The sequence below is a fragment of the Bacillus rossius genome, chromosome 15 (genome assembly GCF_032445375.1).
Source record: "Bacillus rossius redtenbacheri isolate Brsri chromosome 15, Brsri_v3, whole genome shotgun sequence".
NCBI lineage: Eukaryota > Metazoa > Arthropoda > Insecta > Phasmatodea > Bacillidae > Bacillus > Bacillus rossius.
The window spans coordinates 9,262,480-9,281,831 of NC_086342.1; the positions used below are offsets into that span (position 1 = coordinate 9,262,480).

General features: G+C 43.8%; 1 protein-coding gene across 1 annotated transcript in view; it reads right to left on the reverse strand.

Moving 5' to 3' along the window:
• LOC134539631 (protein dissatisfaction-like) overlaps positions 1–14,709 on the reverse strand; it is a 29,910-nt gene extending 15,201 nt beyond the window's left edge. The window contains exons 1-4 of the mRNA XM_063381816.1: positions 14,642–14,709; positions 13,254–13,375; positions 10,436–10,597; positions 1,830–2,200 (exon numbers count right to left, since the gene is read on the reverse strand). Of these exons, the coding sequence (XP_063237886.1) occupies positions 1,830–2,200; positions 10,436–10,597; positions 13,254–13,375; positions 14,642–14,709 (723 nt within the window). The remainder of the gene's footprint in view (positions 1–1,829; positions 2,201–10,435; positions 10,598–13,253; positions 13,376–14,641) is intronic.
• Between the last annotated feature and the right edge of the window lie 4,643 nt (positions 14,710–19,352).

The following is a 19,352-nucleotide window of genomic DNA, read 5'->3' on the forward strand; positions in this document are numbered from 1 at the left end:
GTATGTAAAGTTCAAAGTGTGAAATATCATTAATGGTTAAAATAATTGTTTTCAGACATACGTCATTGCTAGTTATATAACTGTGTCCACAATAATGATTTCAAATCAATCTTCCCTGTTCCAAGAATCTTTCAAAGAGCGTATCAGTGATGGTGAAAATAAGGTATGTTCATGTATCCTGAGCAGTGGATTAGGTATTTCGAGGGTACGGTCGCCAGCAGGTAGGTATATTGCGAGTGGTAAATTATTCCCTATTTGACTATGATCAAGTGCGTGCATTCTACCGCAAGAAATGGGATGACCCGAGCGCTGTCACGTGGCAAACAAAGGAACTGCAGGAACACGACCGATGCACCGAGAGAAAGCATTGTTTGCCCCATTGAAATATTTGTTTGTAAATGCCGCAACAACTATATTATGTTGATTAAAACACGTTAGTTTGGAGTAGTTTGTCAACTCAACTGCATATTCGGTTAGGTGTAACGAATCCATTTTTGAATTGTCACGCCTTAACTCTCAGCACACGGCATTTTGTTGGAGTAATTTTGTGAATGGAACGTTAAGTTGCATGAAACGGAAATATGTAACCACGGTGCTGCTATCTGTGGCGGATGGTGCGAACTAAAGTTCATGAAGCCAAAGGGGAACTTTATAGTATTATCTGATGAATGCAGTAGGTATTTCAATAAAAAAAAATCGTGATTAAAATCACGCCAAAAGCCGGGGTTTTATATTTTCCAAGTCTATTTTTATTTTGAACGGAACCGTTTCAATAGGTATTTTAACCGTAAACTCTGCAAATCGAATGATTCGATAGTCGACGTAGCTGCTCACAATTTGCGTATGTAGGCCTATTTATCACGCTCGGCATTATTTTACATAAGTCCACTTTAAATTCGTGTCTGAGTTCCGTATTATAAGTGTATTTGCAACACGAGAACACATTCATTAGTTCGTTAGATGCTTACACATTTCTGGCGAGTACTGAAAGATTCGCTCACAATTTTTTTTTTACTCACCGTATTCGGTTATGCCAACAAACTTATTTGTTAGCGCAATTAAATACATGATATCCATACAATAATGTCTTAATTATAAATTTTAATAGTATCAACTGTAAGCGTTTTAGTGTGTTGGTTCAAGATCACAATTAAAGAGTAACTCAAACCGTTTTAGATAAGCGCATGCGCAAGGTACAGCTCTGTTGTTTTCTCACTCGCAGCGACACTTACGCAAAGTGGAGACTTCCTGAGCGTAAAGCGTTTTTTTGTTCTGATGCAATATGCTAAGAGTGAATCTGTAATTTGAGTTAACCGTGCGTTTAGTATGAAGTTTAGTTGTTTAAGTAACCTGACAGTTGGATTGGTCGTAATGGTCGAGACGACAGAGCTATTTTTCGCTGGCCTCCACGTTCACCTTGACACAACGCCATTCGTTTGGGGCGTTATAAAAGATCGAGTCTACGATACCCCGTTTCCTAATGATTTGCCAGAGTTGAGACTCAAAATCGAAGAGGCTATTGCCTCCATTACTCCGGACGTGTGTGTTAACCATAATGTGCGGGAAGAACTGGACTTTATAGGTTGGATGTGTGCCTTATAGCCAAAGGTGCACATATTGGACATTTGCACTAAAGACTAGGTTAGTTTACCTTCATTTTGATGTATGGTTTATTGTAAGTAGTCTAAATTCAACTGTTATAAAAGGCTATACCGTTGGAACTGGGACATTCTTTCGTGGACGTCCTGCATTTGTGTCGCCGACTAGAAGCAAGTAGCTGTCTGATTGGATGGGAGCTGTGTGTGTGTGGAGGACGGGGGCACACGCACCTGGCACTTCTCGGCCGACATGAGAATGTGCAGGAGGCCGGGCGGGGGCGGCGGGTGGTGCGCCGCCGCCAGGAACACGGCCGGGGGCGGCTCGTCCTGCAGCTTGGCGGCGGAGGCGGCGGCCGGGGGAGGCGGGGGCGGCGCCGCGCCGAACAGCAGCTTGTTGACGGCGATTGCGTCGGCGTGCGACACGGCCGCCGGCGGCGGGGGTTGTTGCGGCGGCGGCGGCAGCAGCAGGCCCGGGGGCGGCGCGTGGTGGTGGTGCGGGTGGTGGTGGTGGTGGTGGTGGTGAGCGTCCTTGCCGCCCCCGGGGGCGGCGGCGTGGTGGGGCGGGTGCTTGGGCTTGCGGGGACCCCTCTCGTGCTGGACTGCTGGAACACCGGGTCCCGAAAACGCCGTGAGGGAGGGGGAGACCGACACACGTCCATCACAACAGTTGTTATTCACCGTGCCAAACACTTTATGGAGGCAACAAAGTGCATGTGTACATGGTACATACATGTGTGGGAACAGCAAGGAGTAGTTTATTTATTAGCTTAAATTTGGAATGTCTGTCCACAAAATGAATCACACTTTATAAGTCCAGTATTTAGGTAATATCCACACAAGAGATCGACTCGACAGTGGCTCTTTCTACTGTTTGTCTCTTTAGCAGGCCGCATCTCACTGCTCACTCGTCCGCCGCGCCACGTCACCGTCCCCGAAGTTCCGATCTTCGCACACTAAGTCCGTCGCTCGTCGCCCGCTAACGCTCGCCAAGTCGGTCGCGCACCCTCTTCACTTTCCCCTCCTAGGATCCGCCAGCCTCTCCGTCTTTAATACTTGCCGGCGTTACCCATGGAGAAGGTCTCGTGGCCCTCAGAAGACTCCAGACTTAACACTCGAAGCTTCAAGAACTACGGCGTCCCAGTTACGCCTGTTTTCACACGACGGTGATCTCGAGAACCCGTGAAACCCTCCGAGCGAATTGTAATTACGTATACGTGGAAAAAATTCCGAGCTAAAAGTAATTATTTGTGTAAGATACCGGATTAATTGTAAATATTCGTGTATAAATGCGAGATAATTGTAATTATTAGTGTTTTTCATACATAATACCAAAATGTATTTGGCTATCCTTCCGAACTTTGCTACCCCCAGCGTGTAACGATAATATTGCAGTGACTACAAAGTAAACAATTTTAACATCGGTTACAGTTTTGTGAAAACTTAAAAATATGTTTAAGTGTATTATGAAAAAAAAAAATGATAGTTAATTTTTACGATAGCGCGCCTCATGCAACGGTATTTTCACAGGATGAAAAAAAAATAACTTGATACAAAACAAAGGCCACATACAAATACCATTTATAAGTATGCGTGCTTTTAAATCTTATACCTACTTTAGTTATTATTGCTATTGAATACTTGTCAATACAATTTCAAAATTTATTTATTGTGACTACTAGAGACAGAAATTGTCTATAAACATTTTCACGTAATTGTCTATAAACATTATCACGTGTATTTTCATGTATTTATGTAAGTGAGGTTATGTTATATTTCCTAAGGCACGTTATGAAAAAAAAATGACGAGAGTGAATTTTTACAATGCACGCGCAGCATGCGAACAAAATTGACAGCATAACAAAAGGCTACATACAAATAAAAACTATAGCCTATGTGTGCTTTTAAATGATATATTTTGATTGGTATTGATTACTTGTCCATATAATTAAAAAACATTTATTTATTGTGAACATTAGTGTTAGAAATGGTGTTTATAAACTTTTCGAATCATGAGTATTTATGTAATTGAGGGTATGTTCTAGTATGTATAATTTATTTGGATTATAAATTAATATTATTACATTATACTTTAAGTTAATAAATCAAAAGAGACATTCAGCATATTTATTGGTTATAATTATTAATTAAAATTTATCTCTATTATTTTACTAAATTATATAATTAATTTACACATGTGTTTATATTAATATTGAAAACTGAGTATTTATTTATATTTTTAATTATGTTTAAATTTATTTTTTACAAATCATATTTATAATACCACTACAGTCCTTTTATTATTTTATTTCTATTAATTATTTGCATGAAAAATGAAAATTTGTTTTTTTTATTAGGCCACGTAAGTATAACTTTTAACGCGCGTACATAAGAACACGCACCCATTTTTTTTTGGTATGTATTTTAGTTTCGTTATATGCAAAAAAAAATTACTAACTACGTCACCATTTTTGTACACAATATTGGGTCGCGCAACCATTTTGCCGACAAACATCGGCCTGTTCGAGCGTCTCGTTACTTCTTTGCCCTCTTGTCCTCGGCGATCCACCGAACGAGTCTTCTCTCCCCTGCGAGAGTCTCTCTCTCTCTCTCTCTCTCTCTCTCTCTCTCTCCCCCCTCCCCCCACATCCTCACGGGGCTGCCGTAATCCTCTTTGCCTCGCAGCGTCGCCATTATGCGGCAAAACGGAGCGAAATGGTGATCGGGGGAGCTTGTCGGAGGGGACCTCTTAGCCGTGGGAGGGAAAACACACGAGGCGAAGGGATTTGGCGCCACCGACACGCACTCTGCAGGCGACCTGTGTGGGGGCGGAGCTCCCCCCCCCCCCCCCTCCTTTCTTCGTTCCCCTGCATCCAACTCCCGGGTCGCAGAACACCCAGGCATTCAGAGGCGGAACTGCACTGTCTACTGCCGACTTCAGATGCTAGGGGACACTAAAATCTTAACGGAACACACAGCAAGCTTTCTTGGTCCAAAATTTTGGGTGCAGTGGCCAGGGCGACTGGTTATCTTCGTGGGGAAGGCGATTTTTTTTTTTTTACCGGAAAGATAACCCGAAACGTGATTTTCCTTCATCTACATGACCAACCCTTTCATGAGAAAAGGGGTGGGAATCGATCAGATACCTGCCTTCTCTCGCTCAAGAACTCCCCACGTCCACTTGGAAAGTAACGGGAACACTCGGATACCTAGGTGTATAACGGGGTGAAGACGAAGTGCCATGTTAGGGCTTTGTCTGCAGACAAAATAACTACCAGATAGATCACGCGGGGTTGGTACAGATGGTGTTGCGAGCTGCGGCTTCTTTCCAAACAATGGCCTCCAAGTGTTGGTAAATCTTTTGGATGGCAAAACTACGTGGATGAAGGCTGTCTCTTATCCTCTGAAGCTAGGGTGAAAGCTCGGTGGGCATAGTACAGTCGCAAGTAGGCTTCTGTGAGCGTGATCAGCGAGAAGCCCCGACTCTTCATTTTAAGCTTTTGGACATACGCCATTGCTAAGCTCATGTAAGTCTGTAGAAGAAAACTACAAAAAACACAAAAGACAAAAACACAAATTAAGCAAAAAATCGCTGTTGTCAACAGGATATAAACACCACCTAATATTCCATAACAGGAATATGGTCAACAAACAAAGAACAAACAAATAAAAATGGACTAACAGAACGAAAAACCCCCCACAAATGATGACACACAAAAATATTGAATCCGAAAAAATTCAGCACAACAGTTGAAACGAGACCAAAGCATGTCATGTTTCGTCTTTTCGTTTTGTCATGTTTTTGTCTCGTTTCAACTGTTGTGCTGAATTTTTTTGGGTTCAATATTTTTGTGATGTCATCATTTGTGGGTTTTTTTCGTTCTGTTAGTCCATTTTTCTTTGTTTGTTGACCATATTCCTGTTATGGAATATTATGTGGTGTTTGTATCCTGTTGACAACAGCAATTTTTTGCTTAATTTGTGTTTTTGTCTTTTGGGTTTTTTGTAGTTTTCTTCTACAGACATACATGTGCTTAGCAATGGCGTATGTCCAAAATGCTCAGGTTTATCCTACTGGGATCAGGTATCAGAGCAAAAACATTGAGCAAAGAAATCTTTAGTGTTCATGTTAGATAGATAACATGTAAGTCTCGCCAAAGTTAAGGTCTTTTGAGACAGTGACACACGACGACACTAGTCAGGGATGTTTGCAGAGGCATCGCCACTCCATTTCAGGGAAACGTGGAAAACCGATATCAGGATTCATATTCCGGGATTCAAGCCCTAGGTACTCCCGGAACGTGAATCCAGTGTCTCCCCACTGTGGTATCTCACCCTGTTAAAAAATGGTGTCTTGTAAAACTGGACCACCCCTACATGTACGCCACTGAAAATCTTCCCTTAACAAAGACGCGCAAAGATGCGCAGATCATTCCCCCACTTCTCCCACCCCTATGACTGCACCAACCCACCCTTTCCAGTTCTGGCTCGGAAACTTTTCGATCTGCGAACAGCAAACATCACGGAGTTGGGAAGGCATGGGCAAACACTTTTCCCGCCGGCAGTTAAAAGCGCACCAGGGCCAATCAGCAAGTCAAATATGGGGTAGGCGGGGCCATGACACCGCAGAACTGTGTGTCGGGACCTTCCCTAACCCCCCTTCTCCACGTCTTCCTCCTCACCCCTCCGCAGCCATCGTCAAAGTGGTTATGGGGAAAGGGGATTGCTGCAAGCCGTACCAATTAAAAACTTTCGCCTCCGAGGAAAGGTCTCTGCTGGCGCCGTGCGTTGTCGCGTCGGGAGCTGAGTCTTTCCTCGCCCAAGATAAATCCAAACTTCCAGGGGAGTCGTGATTGATCCCCGTGCTGTTGCTAAGACGCCTGTGAAACATCTTTCGCGTCACAGAGCGTGATGTGTTTGCTATGCCCTCAGTGTTTGCAGATTCAACCTTTGAAATATGTTCTCTATGAGTGCAGCAAGAGTTGATATGCGTAAATACAGAAGTAAATGTACATGTGAAGGAAGACAAATGCTGGATAAATTAATCAATGAATAAAGGGGTTTAACATTTCATTGGACCTAATGGTTATCAGAAATGGATAAGGGCTGAAACTGTGAGTTGTAGCTGCATCGAGATGTAAAAGAAAGTGTTGAGGGGGTTAATGGTTAATGGCATACCCAGAGGAAATTCACTCTCAAAGAATCGTCAGCTACGTTCCGCCCTATCATGTAATCTGGGTAATGAATACATGTGTACAAGTAAGCATACTTACTAGAGCAATGGTTTCACAAAGACTATGGTCATTAGTACCTAAGTGACCTCGGTGATTGAGATTTCTGAGATGTTGAGACAAGGGTTGTATATTGCATTGAACCACCCAAGTAGATCGGATCCCACAATATATTATATGTACTGGCGCCTAAACCTATTTGTATAACAGTGTGACTTAAAACTACATGTTTATTTTTTCACTCTAAGTAAACTTAACCCTCAGTATGTTTAAATACTATCAATGTGTAAGAGTTCCTTTGAGGAAAGAGGGACATTCCAACCGAAGACAGACGAACAGACAGAACAATGATGGTGACAAATAATTAAGAGATTATGCATGGGACTCGCGTTCGGAAAGCTCTGGTTGTTCGAATCTCTGTCCAGGCATTCTGATTTTAAATGGAAGTTCTCCATTTTCGACGATGGAAAACGTTCATTTAAATTCAAATAATAAGCGTCCTTCACCCTTCAAGGCTGGGATGGTCGATTCCTTCGCGAATTTTAAAGCGTCAGCATCGCTGTGAGATTCCGTCTCCGACCACCTCGCTGTCGATGGGGCGTAAAGATCGGGAAGATCCAACGCCATGATGCTTACGGCCACCGTGGTCCCTCATGCGATTCGGGCGGCCATTACAGAGAGGGATGCGACCCCTGCGGTGATTGTGATTGCAACGGCAACAGCCCTCACACCTCGAAGGCGGTGTTACGCAAAATAATGGCCCACGTTGGGGTTGGTAGGGTGGGATGAAGGAAAAGGTAATGTTCGCGGGGAGGTGGCAATAAATTCGTGAGGTCGGCAGGGAGTGGGAAACCCCCTCCCATTGGAATATGTCTCCGCGGCCGAACACAATGCCCCACGGGAATTGTGCCCGTGGGGGATGTCGTTCGGTTTTTTTCCCCCATGTCCTCTCGTGTGCCGGTCTTTTGTGAGCGAGATATTAGCGTCGCTGCTTCGTGCATCGGGGAGACGAGTTATCGAGGGGAAGGAAGTGGGCTTCACCCTCACTGTGCGGGTGAGAGGTTGCGATCAGCGCGATATCGGTGTCTCCAGAAGGGAAAATTCCACTCACAGCGGGGGTTTATTTCATGGCCAGGCACGAGCGAATCACAACCTCATTTGAACTTTTTGCATCGCAGCTATTCGTTACCTTCGGCAGATCGCAGGACACCCAGCAACGTTCTTCGGTGCGTGTTGCTGATTGAATTTTGGAAATTTAAGGCCGTATTCACACGATGTGTTTCTGCCGCTGCGGCGAAAACTTCCGCATTGCTTTTTGGCAGAATATTCTTTCTAACGCTTTTCTTAGAGTGCACAGCGTTAGTCTCTAAGGAATGCACTAAGTAAATTGATTTAAATAGTATATGTAAACAATTTATTCAGAAGAATTCAACGAGTAGAAAATGGCAGCCTCTCCGGTTCAACTACATAATGTGACAACAGCCTTACAGAATGAGAGAGTTCTCCTTGCAATTAAAAATTCTGTGTGTTATTTTTCAACCTACCATTCAACCCGTACATTTAAATGATGTAACGTGTCTAGGCTGTCTAGTATTTGGTTACATTACAAATAAAATGCTTCTATATTTATAATTCATCGTCATCTTCATCCGTGTCGCTCAACTTATTAGGTCTTATTGATGCAAAAATCTGGTCTTCAGCACATTTCTTTGCTTCTTCATATGCCATCCAACTTTTAAATTGTTCAAACTAGACTTCATTTCCTTTATCGGTTATCATCTCTCTCTCTCGCTCTCTCTCTCTCTCGCTCTCTCTCTTTCTCACTCTCACTTGTCTAAAACAATATCCAGCTCAGCTCTTCACCATTCCTTGATTTTTCTCAGTAAACCCCAAAACAGCTCTTTTTTTCCTATTTTTCGCGAGTGGAAAATGTGGCATAATTTTCAGTGAGCTGTTGCGTTTTCTCAGGGGACTCTCATTTCTTCTACCTTTCAATTCCATTACTGCTCCATTCTTATATCTTCACCGGTGCGATGCCACATGTAGACGCACAAACTAAAACTGTGCACCTTTGGACAACGGCTAGTAAAAGCTGGACGTCAGAAAGTCAACCCATGAAGTGGCAAATGCTTTAAAAGTGAGTGGCAATTTTCATTTTCTCTTAATTCCTATTTGTCAAGAGTTATCTCTGTAAATTAAACACTATACCTATACCTCTCTTTAAAATCTTATTCTTCCACAAACGGACGTGTGTTTTGTAATTATTAACACTTGCGCGACTTTTTACTTCCATTATATTACACTTAATAAATTATTTGTGATGGAGTTAGATATGAAAGAGAATTATAATGTTTTATTTACAAAAAATAGTAATGATGAGAAAATGAAAAAAAAAATCAACCTGGAGTGTGAAACTCAGCCTTAACACGCAAGTGTTAAGTATGTTCTTGTATCCCCCCCCCTTTTTTTTTTGCAGTTACACGTAAAATGGACGAAATTGTTTAGGAATTACACAGGAGATGGCCAAGACTGCATGATTCCTTTGTTTTCTAATCATTGCCTGCGCCATCTATAGGTTGGACGCCCAAAAAATATTTACTGGAGTTAAGTCTTTAAAATGTAGAAAACGTTTTCAAAACTGTATTTTTTAGGGAAGGTATTGAGTTTATCAACGGATATTCTAATTCGTCTAATTCGTGGTTACTAACCATCATCAGACGCGGTCAAGTGCCATTGCCGCAATGTTTCTGGCGAAACAACATGGCGACGAACACGTCACAGCACAGCGTCTCCTGACAATTCCTAGCTCCGCAGGATCACACGTATCTCCCGTGTCGAGGTGCTGCCATAACTTAGAAACATACTAGATAGAATTTTCTAGGTTATACCTGCTCCATGTTGCATGTTTCTTAGTTATGGCAATTCTAAGTTATGTTGTTCAGCAATGCGTGTTTCTTAGTGCGTTTCTAAATTTTGTGTTTCTTCTAAATTGCAACGTTTATAAGTTGTGTTTTCGGCGTTGCGTTGCGTGTTCCTGATATAATATCGTTCTAACTTATGACAGTTCTGAATTATGCGAATTATTATGATGATTCTAAGTCATGACTGTTCTAAGTTAGTGTATTTCTATGTTATCCCTCGTGGCCTTTCCTGCCAACGTACCTAATAGCCAACGGATGAAAGCCACAACAACCTCAACTCGAACAGTTCCGAATTTTACCGAAGTAAAAATGTTAGGTTAGGTTCGGACAGTGTAATAACAAATAATAGTTAGTTCTTTATTTCTGGAAGGGTTGGTTAGGTTATGTTAGCGTTTAAAAAATATATACTCCATGACCGTGAAATATAGGCTATATGTAACACCTTGTTTTTTTGTTTTTGTTATTATTTCCACGAGAGACCGGTAAACTTCGGGTAGGTTCGGAAGTGTTCGGGACTTATTTATTTCTGGAAGGGTTGGTTAGGTTATGTTAGCGTTTAAAAAAAAATACTCCATGACCGTGAAATATATATGTAACTCCTCGGTTTTTTCTCACGAGAGACCGGTAAACTTCGGGTAGGTTCGGAAGTGTTCGGGCGCAGGTTTGCCGTCCCTGCGTGCGGGCTTACCGTCCTTGTTCATGGCCGCCTGGAAGCACTTGTTGAGGCGGCAGGCGCGGCACTGGTTGCGGTGCGTCTTGTCGATGGGGCAGCGGCCCTTGAGGTCCCCCGCCGCCTTGCACGTGTACACCCGGTTCCTGTGGATGCTGCGCTTGAAGAAGCCCGAGCAACCTGCGCAGCAGAGGGGGCAAAATAATATACATCCCGTACACTGAGAGAAAGGTTTGTTCGTCTCAACAAAATATTTGTTTGTATATGGCGAAATAAAAATATTTTGCTAGCTCAAACAAATATTTGTTTGTATATGGCGAAATAAATATATTTTTGTTGACTCAAACAAATATTTGTTTGTATATGGCGAAATAAATATATTTTGTTAACTCAAACAAATATTTGTTTGTATATGGCGAAATAAATATATTTTGTTAACTCAAACAAATATTTGTTTGTATATGGCGAAATAAATATTTTTGTTAACTCAAACAAATATGTGTTTGTATATGGCGAAATAAATATATTTTGTTAGCTCAAACAAATATTTGTTTGTATATGGCGAAATAAATATATTTTGTTAACTCAAACAAATAATTGTTTGTATATGGCGAAATAAATATATTTTGTTTACTCAACAAATATTTTGTAGTAAGAAAGATTCTGTTGACTCAACAAAATGATTTTGTCATCTCAACTGTATATTTGGTTAGGTATAACAAATAAATTTTGTTACTTACCGAATTTGGTTAAACTAACAAAATATTTTGTTACAGCAAGTAAATATTTGTTTCGCCATATATAAACAAATATTTGTTTGATTCAAACAAACCTTTTTCTCTGCGTGATACCTTAACAAAACATCCCCTCTGGAAACCGGTTGCCAAGAAAGATACCGTTACATTGTACAACACGTGGGCTACGGTTATTTTTTGCATGTATGAAATACGTTTACGAAAATTGACACCTAATATTACATTTTAAACGATATTTCATTCAAAAATAAATATATATATTTTTTTAAACCATGGAAAAGATAATCGGTTTACAAATAACTTTAAACAATTTTGTAGGTAATGGGACAACACAGATGTCCGGGTAATAATTGGAACACTTATTTTGTAGTGCTACAGTTGTTTTCGTGTAAATGTACCAATTTACAAACATTTTTAATTCTATACAATTATTTCCGTTCCATTAAAAAATGTTACAGTGTATATTGCGGAAAAGTTACTTCCAATAATAAGAAAACCGCGTGAAAATATTATAAATCCATTGATAACTTCATATCACGCATTGACTAAACTTTTTTTTAGTTGTTGATGAATTTACAAAATTTTTGTAGACTTAAATTAAAAAATTAAAAAATAATTCAATGTGTTTTTCTGTCCCACTTTTTTCAGAAAATCATTATGAAAACGTTCAAAAAATGTTTTAATTTATTTAACATTATTTAAGCACATAATAAGCAGTGAAATAAAGATTTAACAATGAAATGTTCAAATTGTCAATTCCTATAACTTTAAGTATAAGATGCGTGATTGAAAGATGTCAACTAATTCCTAATTTTTACTTTATTATTTATTAGTGGTCCGGAACAAAAAAAAAAAATTTTCAAAACCAATCTGCGGGGGAAAAAAAATGAACTCTCTGTAACTGCATATAATTCCACACAATTGTGGCCAGGTTTACGCCTTGCCATGTTTACAGTATGTCAAGAAAAAAGTTTTATGACTTAAAAATAATATTTAAAGTGCTACTTGAAAAATCGACTTTCATTGAAAGAGGTCTTTATTTTTATTTATGAACTTTAGATTAATATTTGGTATAGGAATATTATAATTTTATATTTAAATTTTTTTGTCAATTTAACGGAAGCATGAACAAAGTCACTTGACCCACAACGATGTTGAATTTTACTTCTGGCGAAGGGATACTGAAAAAAAGATTTCGAGAAAGTCTTCCAAAAATGTTGAATTGAGGGTGAACAAACTGTAGCGTACTTTTCACTGTCCTTAGCTGACCTTTTGGGGCGTGGTTGATTGAAGAGGCGACTTCGTCACGGGGTGTTCTGGGTTCGAATCCCGCTGGATAAGCCAAAGATGGGAGTGGCGTTTTAAATCGTAATAATTAATTGTTTTTGGGTTGTGAATCGCGGCCTGATCAGCTTTAAAGCGGGCTTTTAATACTCCCATAAATTGGTAAAAAAAATGTTTTACTGAGGCACCTATGATTTGCATATTTCGGTTCATTATCAAATGTTTACGTGTTATGCTGTCCGAAATCTATACTTTAAAGACACTTAATTATCTTGAAATTAAAAGAAAACAGTTTAGTAATTCTTGTAAAGTTAGATAGGTATCAATGAATCATTTTTAAAATAACAAGAACGTGTCAATACGAAGTAATACGGGGACGACATAACATAAAAAAATTCAAGGTTAAGCGGTATTATGCCCCACCATCTTGTGTGCTATAACTTAATTCTAATTTTTAACTAACTTATTTATGCCAATGTTTTGTTATGTCAATGCATAAATCTTATCCCCCAGACCTTGTATTAACTGACAGGCTCTAGTCTGTAAGCGCCAACTGAAACTGACATTATAATCTCACCAGATCAGCGAGTGATAACTCCAACAAGTAGCCAAAGCTAAGTAAGTCCTATGCCATTTTTACCGTAAAAAAATATTAGCAAGAAAGCTTTATTGTAAACGGTATCAAAATATTAGAAATAGCAAGATGGCTAGGCGTAGATATTCCCCCTTAAAACACTTGGCTACTTCATCTAGAATGAACGAAATAAAATAAAAGAATCAGCTGGCGGAGAACTCACCGTCGCAGCTGTATATGCCGTAGTGCTTCCCGGAACTCCTGTCGCCGCAGACTTTACACGGGATGTCCAGGAGTCTGTCTCCTGCGGGCAAACAGCACAGCGCCTCGCAGCCACAGACTCTGCTGTCCACACTCACAGACAAACAACTTAGAGTTATGCCGGTCCTAAGTTATGACAGTTTATAAGTTGTGTGTTTCCAAGTAGCTATGGTTCAAAGTTATAATAGTTCTAAATTATGCTTTTATACGTTACAAACTTTCTAAGTTGTGTGTTTCTGCGTTATGATCGTTCTAACTTACATACGGCGGTTATAAGTTATGTGGTATTTTTTTTCGAGAATTCTAAGTTATGGATGTTCTTAGTTGTGATTATAAGTTATGTGTAGATCCCTAGGCAGACCAGTCCCCACTGGTGGCGGGCTATCCGCCTGCCATTGCCCTGGTGGCGGGCTACCCGCCTGCCATTGCCCCCTGGTAGCGGGAAACCCACCTTCCAATGACCCTGGTTGCGGCAACTCGCCTGCCATTGCCCTGGTGGCGGGCTACCCGCCTGCCATTGCCCCTGGTGGCGGGCTACCCGCCTGCCATTGCCCCTGGTGGCGGGCTACCCGCCTGCCATTGCCCCTGGTGGCGGGCTACCCGCCTGCCATTGCCCCTGGTGGCGGGCTACCCGCCTGCCATTTCCCCTGGTGGCGGGCTACCCGCCTGCCATTGCCCCTGGTGGCGGGCTACCCGCCTGCCATTGCCCCTGGTGGCGGGCTACCCGCCTGCCATTGCCCCTGGTGGCGGGCTACCCGCCTGCCATTGCCCCTGGTGGCGGGCTACCCGCCTGCCATTGCCCCTGGTGGCGGGCTACCCGCCTGCCATTGCCCCTGGTGGCGGGCTACCCGCCTGCCATTGACCCTGGTGGCGGGCTACCCGCCTGCCATTGCCCCTGGTGGCGGGCTACCCGCCTGCCATTGCCCCTGGTGGCGGGCTACCCGCCTGCCATTGCCCCTGGTGGCGGGCTACCCGCCTGCCATTGCCCCTGGTGGCGGGCTACCCGCCTGCCATTGCCCCTGGTGGCGGGCTACCCGCCTGCCATTGCCCCTGGTGGCGGGCTACCCGCCTGCCATTGCCCCTGGTGGCGGGCTACCCGCCTGCCATTGCCCCTGGTGGCGGGCTACCCGCCTGCCATTGCCCCTGGTGGCGGGCTACCCGCCTGCCATTGCCCCTGGTGGCGGGCTACCCGCCTGCCATTGCCCCTGGTGGCGGGCTACCCGCCTGCCATTGCCCCTGGTGGCAAGCTACCCGCCTGCCATTGCCCCCTGGTAGCGGGCTACCCGCCTGCCATTGCCCCTGGTGGCAAGCTACCCGCCTGCCATTGCCCCCTGGTAGCGGGAAACCCACCTTCCAATGACCCTGGTTGCGGCAACTCGCCTGCCATTGCCCCTGGTGGCGGGATACCCACCTGCCATTGCCCCCTGGTGGCGGGCAACCCGCCTGCAATTGCCCCCTGGTGGAGTGCTACCCGCCTGCCATTGCCCCTGGTGGCGGGCTACCCGCCTGCCATTGCGCCCTGATGGCGGGCTACCCGCCTGCCATTGCCCCCTGGTGGCGGGCTACCCGTCTGCTATTGTCCCCTGGTGGCGGGCTACCCGTTTGCCTTTGACCCCTGGTGGCGGGCAACCCTCCTGCCATTGCCCCTGGTGGCGGGTTACCCGCCTGCCATTGCCCCCTGGTGGCGGGCTACCCACCTGCCATTGCCCCTGGTGGAGGGCTACCCGCCTGCCATTGCCCCCTGGTGGCAGGCTACCCGCCTGCCATTGCCCCTGGTGGAGGGCTACCCGCCTGCCATTGCCCTCTGGTGGCAGGCTACCCGCCTGCCATTGCCCCTGGTGGAGGGCTACCCGCCTGCCATTTTCCTGGTGGAGGGCTACCCGCCTGCCATTACCCCTGATAGCGGGCTACCTGCCTGCCATTACCCCTGGTGGCGGGCTACCCGCCTGCCATTGCCCCTGGTGGCGGACTACCCGCCTGCGATTTCCGTATAGAAATGTTCGTTGACAGACCCGTGGGCAGGGGGGGACAACCATATGGGTTTTACTGTAACGCTTTTCTCGGACCTGGAGCACGTAGTTCATGCACACAACGCTGCGAGGCGCCACCGGCGAAATGAAAACCGCCGTCAGTGCTATCTAGGGTAGGTGGAAAAAACTTTCTACTCCGCTGTGGAATTCCGAGGACTCTCTCTTCCCCCCCCCACCCCCACCCTAACCCAACCACGCGCACATATCTGTATCGTCAAAGCGCTGCGACCGCGACCCGTTGTGTGACCTTGAGCTCTTCTGTTTCACTCCTCCCCTCACACTCTCCTTATGCCATGCCATCCCGCTGATAGTCGTGCAGCGCCAGCCTTATTGGGTTCCTACTTCGCTCGTTTGGCAGCGCTGCGTACCGGACCTGTAAACCGTCGAGCTTCATGCACACACCACCAGGGCGACGCGAAGTTTTGTGTTACATTAGAAGCCTAGGCGTTGACAGTCTGTATATCTTAGTCGTCGGTGCCCGAGGGTATAAGCAGGGGACCCCCAGTGGGAAGGGAGGCGAGCGACCAGCACGGCAGAGCAGGCTTCACACCGCACCGACCGTAGCTACGCTCCTTAGAGCTGCCTGACGGAGGAGCAGTGATACTTCAGCAGGACTCGAGTAGCACAGGAGAGCGAGCACGAGCGCATAAGAACCGCCGGCCAGTACGCAGGTGTCGAGTAGGTAGCGATTCACAGACGAGTGCAGTTGTAGCAGCTGAGTCCACCAGGATCACTATGCATTGCGAGTAGACATTTCCTTTTGTCGTGTTTTTGTCTCGTTTCAACTGTTGTGCTGAATTTTTTGGGTTCAATATTTTTGTGCTGTCATCATTTGTGTTTTTTTTTCCGTTCTCTTCTGTTTTTGGAAAACTATTGTGTTTGTTTCGTCAATTTCTTTTTGTCGTGTTTTTGTCTTGTTTCAACTGTTAACTTATGGTGAATTTTTTTGGGTTCAATATTTTTGTGCTGTCATCATTTGTGTTTTTTTTTCGTTCTGTTAGTCCATTTTTCTTTGTTTTTCTTTGTTTGTTGACCATATTCCTGTTATGGAATATTATGTGGTGTTTATATCCTGTTGACAACAGCAATTTTTTTTGCTTAATTTGTGTTTTTGTCTTTTGGTTTTTTTTTGTAGTTTTCTTCTACAGACATACATGTGCTTAGCAATGGCGTATATCCAAAAACTTACATCAAGTCATGCACTCCCATTGCACAAATCTTTAAAAGATAATATAGACTTTGGGAACTTGTTTTTCTAACAAGTCTTCCGCACCGCGACGAAAGTTGCAAGCGAATTTTTCAACTGTGAAAATCTTAGAAGCAACCGCGTGTTCGGCGGACGTTAAAGGTGCAGGAGATTGCACTCAAGTGTACTGTTGACGACGTGACTGTCATGGCGAGAGTCGCGAACAATTTGCGTTATATTAAAATAACAGCTGTGTAATTACGTGTTGCTTGTGTTCGCAGAGACTTTATCGCACCAGTAGGCTACGACTGTAGTGCAAGAATCCGCGTACGAACCAGAGAACATGGTCAATGTTTATATTTGTTGGAAATTTAATTTGTAAATATAATTTATATGTACGCAAGGCACTTCTCTCGCTCGTTATTGAAAACTACCGTATATTGTTGTGTCTCACGGGATATAGCACTGGGCAAGACTTCTCTTTTCGACGGCTGTCAATTGCAAGGAATCAATCGCTGAATCGAGTATTTATTTCCAGCTAGCTATTTCATCCAAAGTGTCAGGAGTAATAAATACATAATTTTTTTTTTAACTAAAAACGTTTATATAATTTTTGACGTGACAACGTCTAATAAATCGATGAACGCCGGCCGCACGCACGAAAAAAGATGACTCATTGTCCCGTTACGCAAATTGTCCCGTTACGCTCATTGTACGCTTGCGCCGCATCTATCTCTATTCCACTCGATTGGAACAACTATCGATTTGACTTTTTCTGGGTACATTAAACTTGAAACACTACCATTCGTTTCCTACTTTTCCTATCATCGTCCTATCCTAAACAGAATAACACAGATTGGAAGAAGTTAAATAGCAAACATGTATAAAAGTTATAGTTAAAATAATCTCTTCGTTAAACTAATAAACATATTTTAATTAATGAGTGTAAATAAGAGTAAATTTATCAATTAAATTGTAGATTTCATTTCACTCCTTCTTTGTATCCATACAAAATAGTGATAATTCAATAAAAATGATTCAATTTTATTCATAAAAGGATGTAATCATTTCATCAATGTTTTGTTATGAGGTTGTCACGTTAAACTATCGTCCGTAAACCGACTTTACAGACAACCAATTTTTTTAGTGAAAAAAGGGTGATTATCTGTGACAATGAATTTCGCAGAATTCTAGAGTTGCTGCTCAAAGAACACGATTATGATTTGGCGCGCGTGTCACGAGCGCGTTTGACCCCTTTCGGAGCTGTGTCGGCAACCCGCTCGACGCGCTAGCGAACATCTTGCCTGCCTCTCAGGCGCTCTATTCACTTCGTGCCTCTGGCGCTCTTTCGATCTGTCTAACCTGCGCTGACGGGATCTCGGGATCTCGTGGTTGGAACACCCTCCCTCCTCCCTTTACCCAACGTCTGAAACCCTTCTTTTCTCCTGGACCGTAACATCCCGCTCTATTTTTCCCGGCCGGGGCGGGGGGGGGGGGGGGGTGAAGAGGGAGGTGATGTATCGGCGGGAGAGGGGAGGGGATTGAATCGAGCTCCTCCCCCTCGGGCTGACGTGGGGGCCGCTAATTGGTTTGTCAATCCTCCTATCCCTTCCACCTGCCGCGACCGCAACTCCCTCTTCCCCCCACCCTTCTTTCGCACCGAGCCACCCCTCCGCTCCGGGGAAAACCCAGCATCCGACACACAAATCGATTTCTTTACACCACGCCTCCCAGCGTGGACCTTATTTTTTTTTTCTTTTTTTTTTTGGTGAATAGAGAGAGAGAGAGAGAGAGAGAGAGAGAGAGAGGCTGTATGTATTTTGCTGTGTCGTTTCACTCGCGATAACTTGTCACACCGCTCTCCCTTTGCCCTTCTTGACGAGTTTTGTAAAAGGGGGGGGGGGGTTTGTGGGTTGGGAGTGGGGGTTGGAAAGGGGGAGGGGATGTTCCTGTGATGGGCAACACATTCCCTACCTCCCCCCTCCTCCTCCTCCTCACCAGCAACTACCCCCACCCAACCCTCGCGGTGTTGCCTTAAGGTCTCTCCCGCCGGCGCTTGTCTGGCCAGCGGTACGAGGCTCAACTCAAATCGGACGAAAGGCAATTTCAGACCCGCCTGGGGACGAAACCGAACCAAGGCGCTGGTTCGCAGCTCGGCGTCAGCCTCACACCCCCTCCCACTTTCTGAAGAAGGGAAAAAAAAAATTGTAAATGTTCGTTTGTTAAAAAAATCTTAAAATCTCAGAAAGTTTTACACCGATTGCTTTGAAATTTTAAACGCAACGTTGCATTCGTATAAAAGAGCGCGTGTTAACTCAATACACGTGATAGAAGTGAAACTACTTTGGAATTTAAAACCTCGACTCGCAAGTAGGTATATTGTAAGGGGTAAAACGGCATACTCCATAGTTGTGTGATCCGTTGTAAACAGGGAATACAAGCATATCGAAGGGAGAAAAGTGGTTTTTACTGTAAATTTAACAAGTTTTTCGTACGGTGTTTTTAAAACTTAAGAGGCCGGAAAAATTCGCTGGTTCAATGACCTCCAGGATATACTCCAATATCCACGTGTACGTTTATCTTTGTTAAGAGCGAAACGTATCTACAACTCGGAAGTCGAATTAAGGCGTGGTTTTTACAAAGATTCTGTTTTGTTTTTTTTTAATTACGAAGAACACTTCGTTTATTAGAGTTGATTTATCCGTTGAAAAGTCCGCAAATTTATACTGCAATGTCTAACAGTGTGACTGGCGCAATCCGGTTCGATTATTTCATCTTCTTGTCATAGCTTTTATTTAAGGACCGTTCCTATAGGTTTGTCACGATAGCTATATCTTTTTTCTTT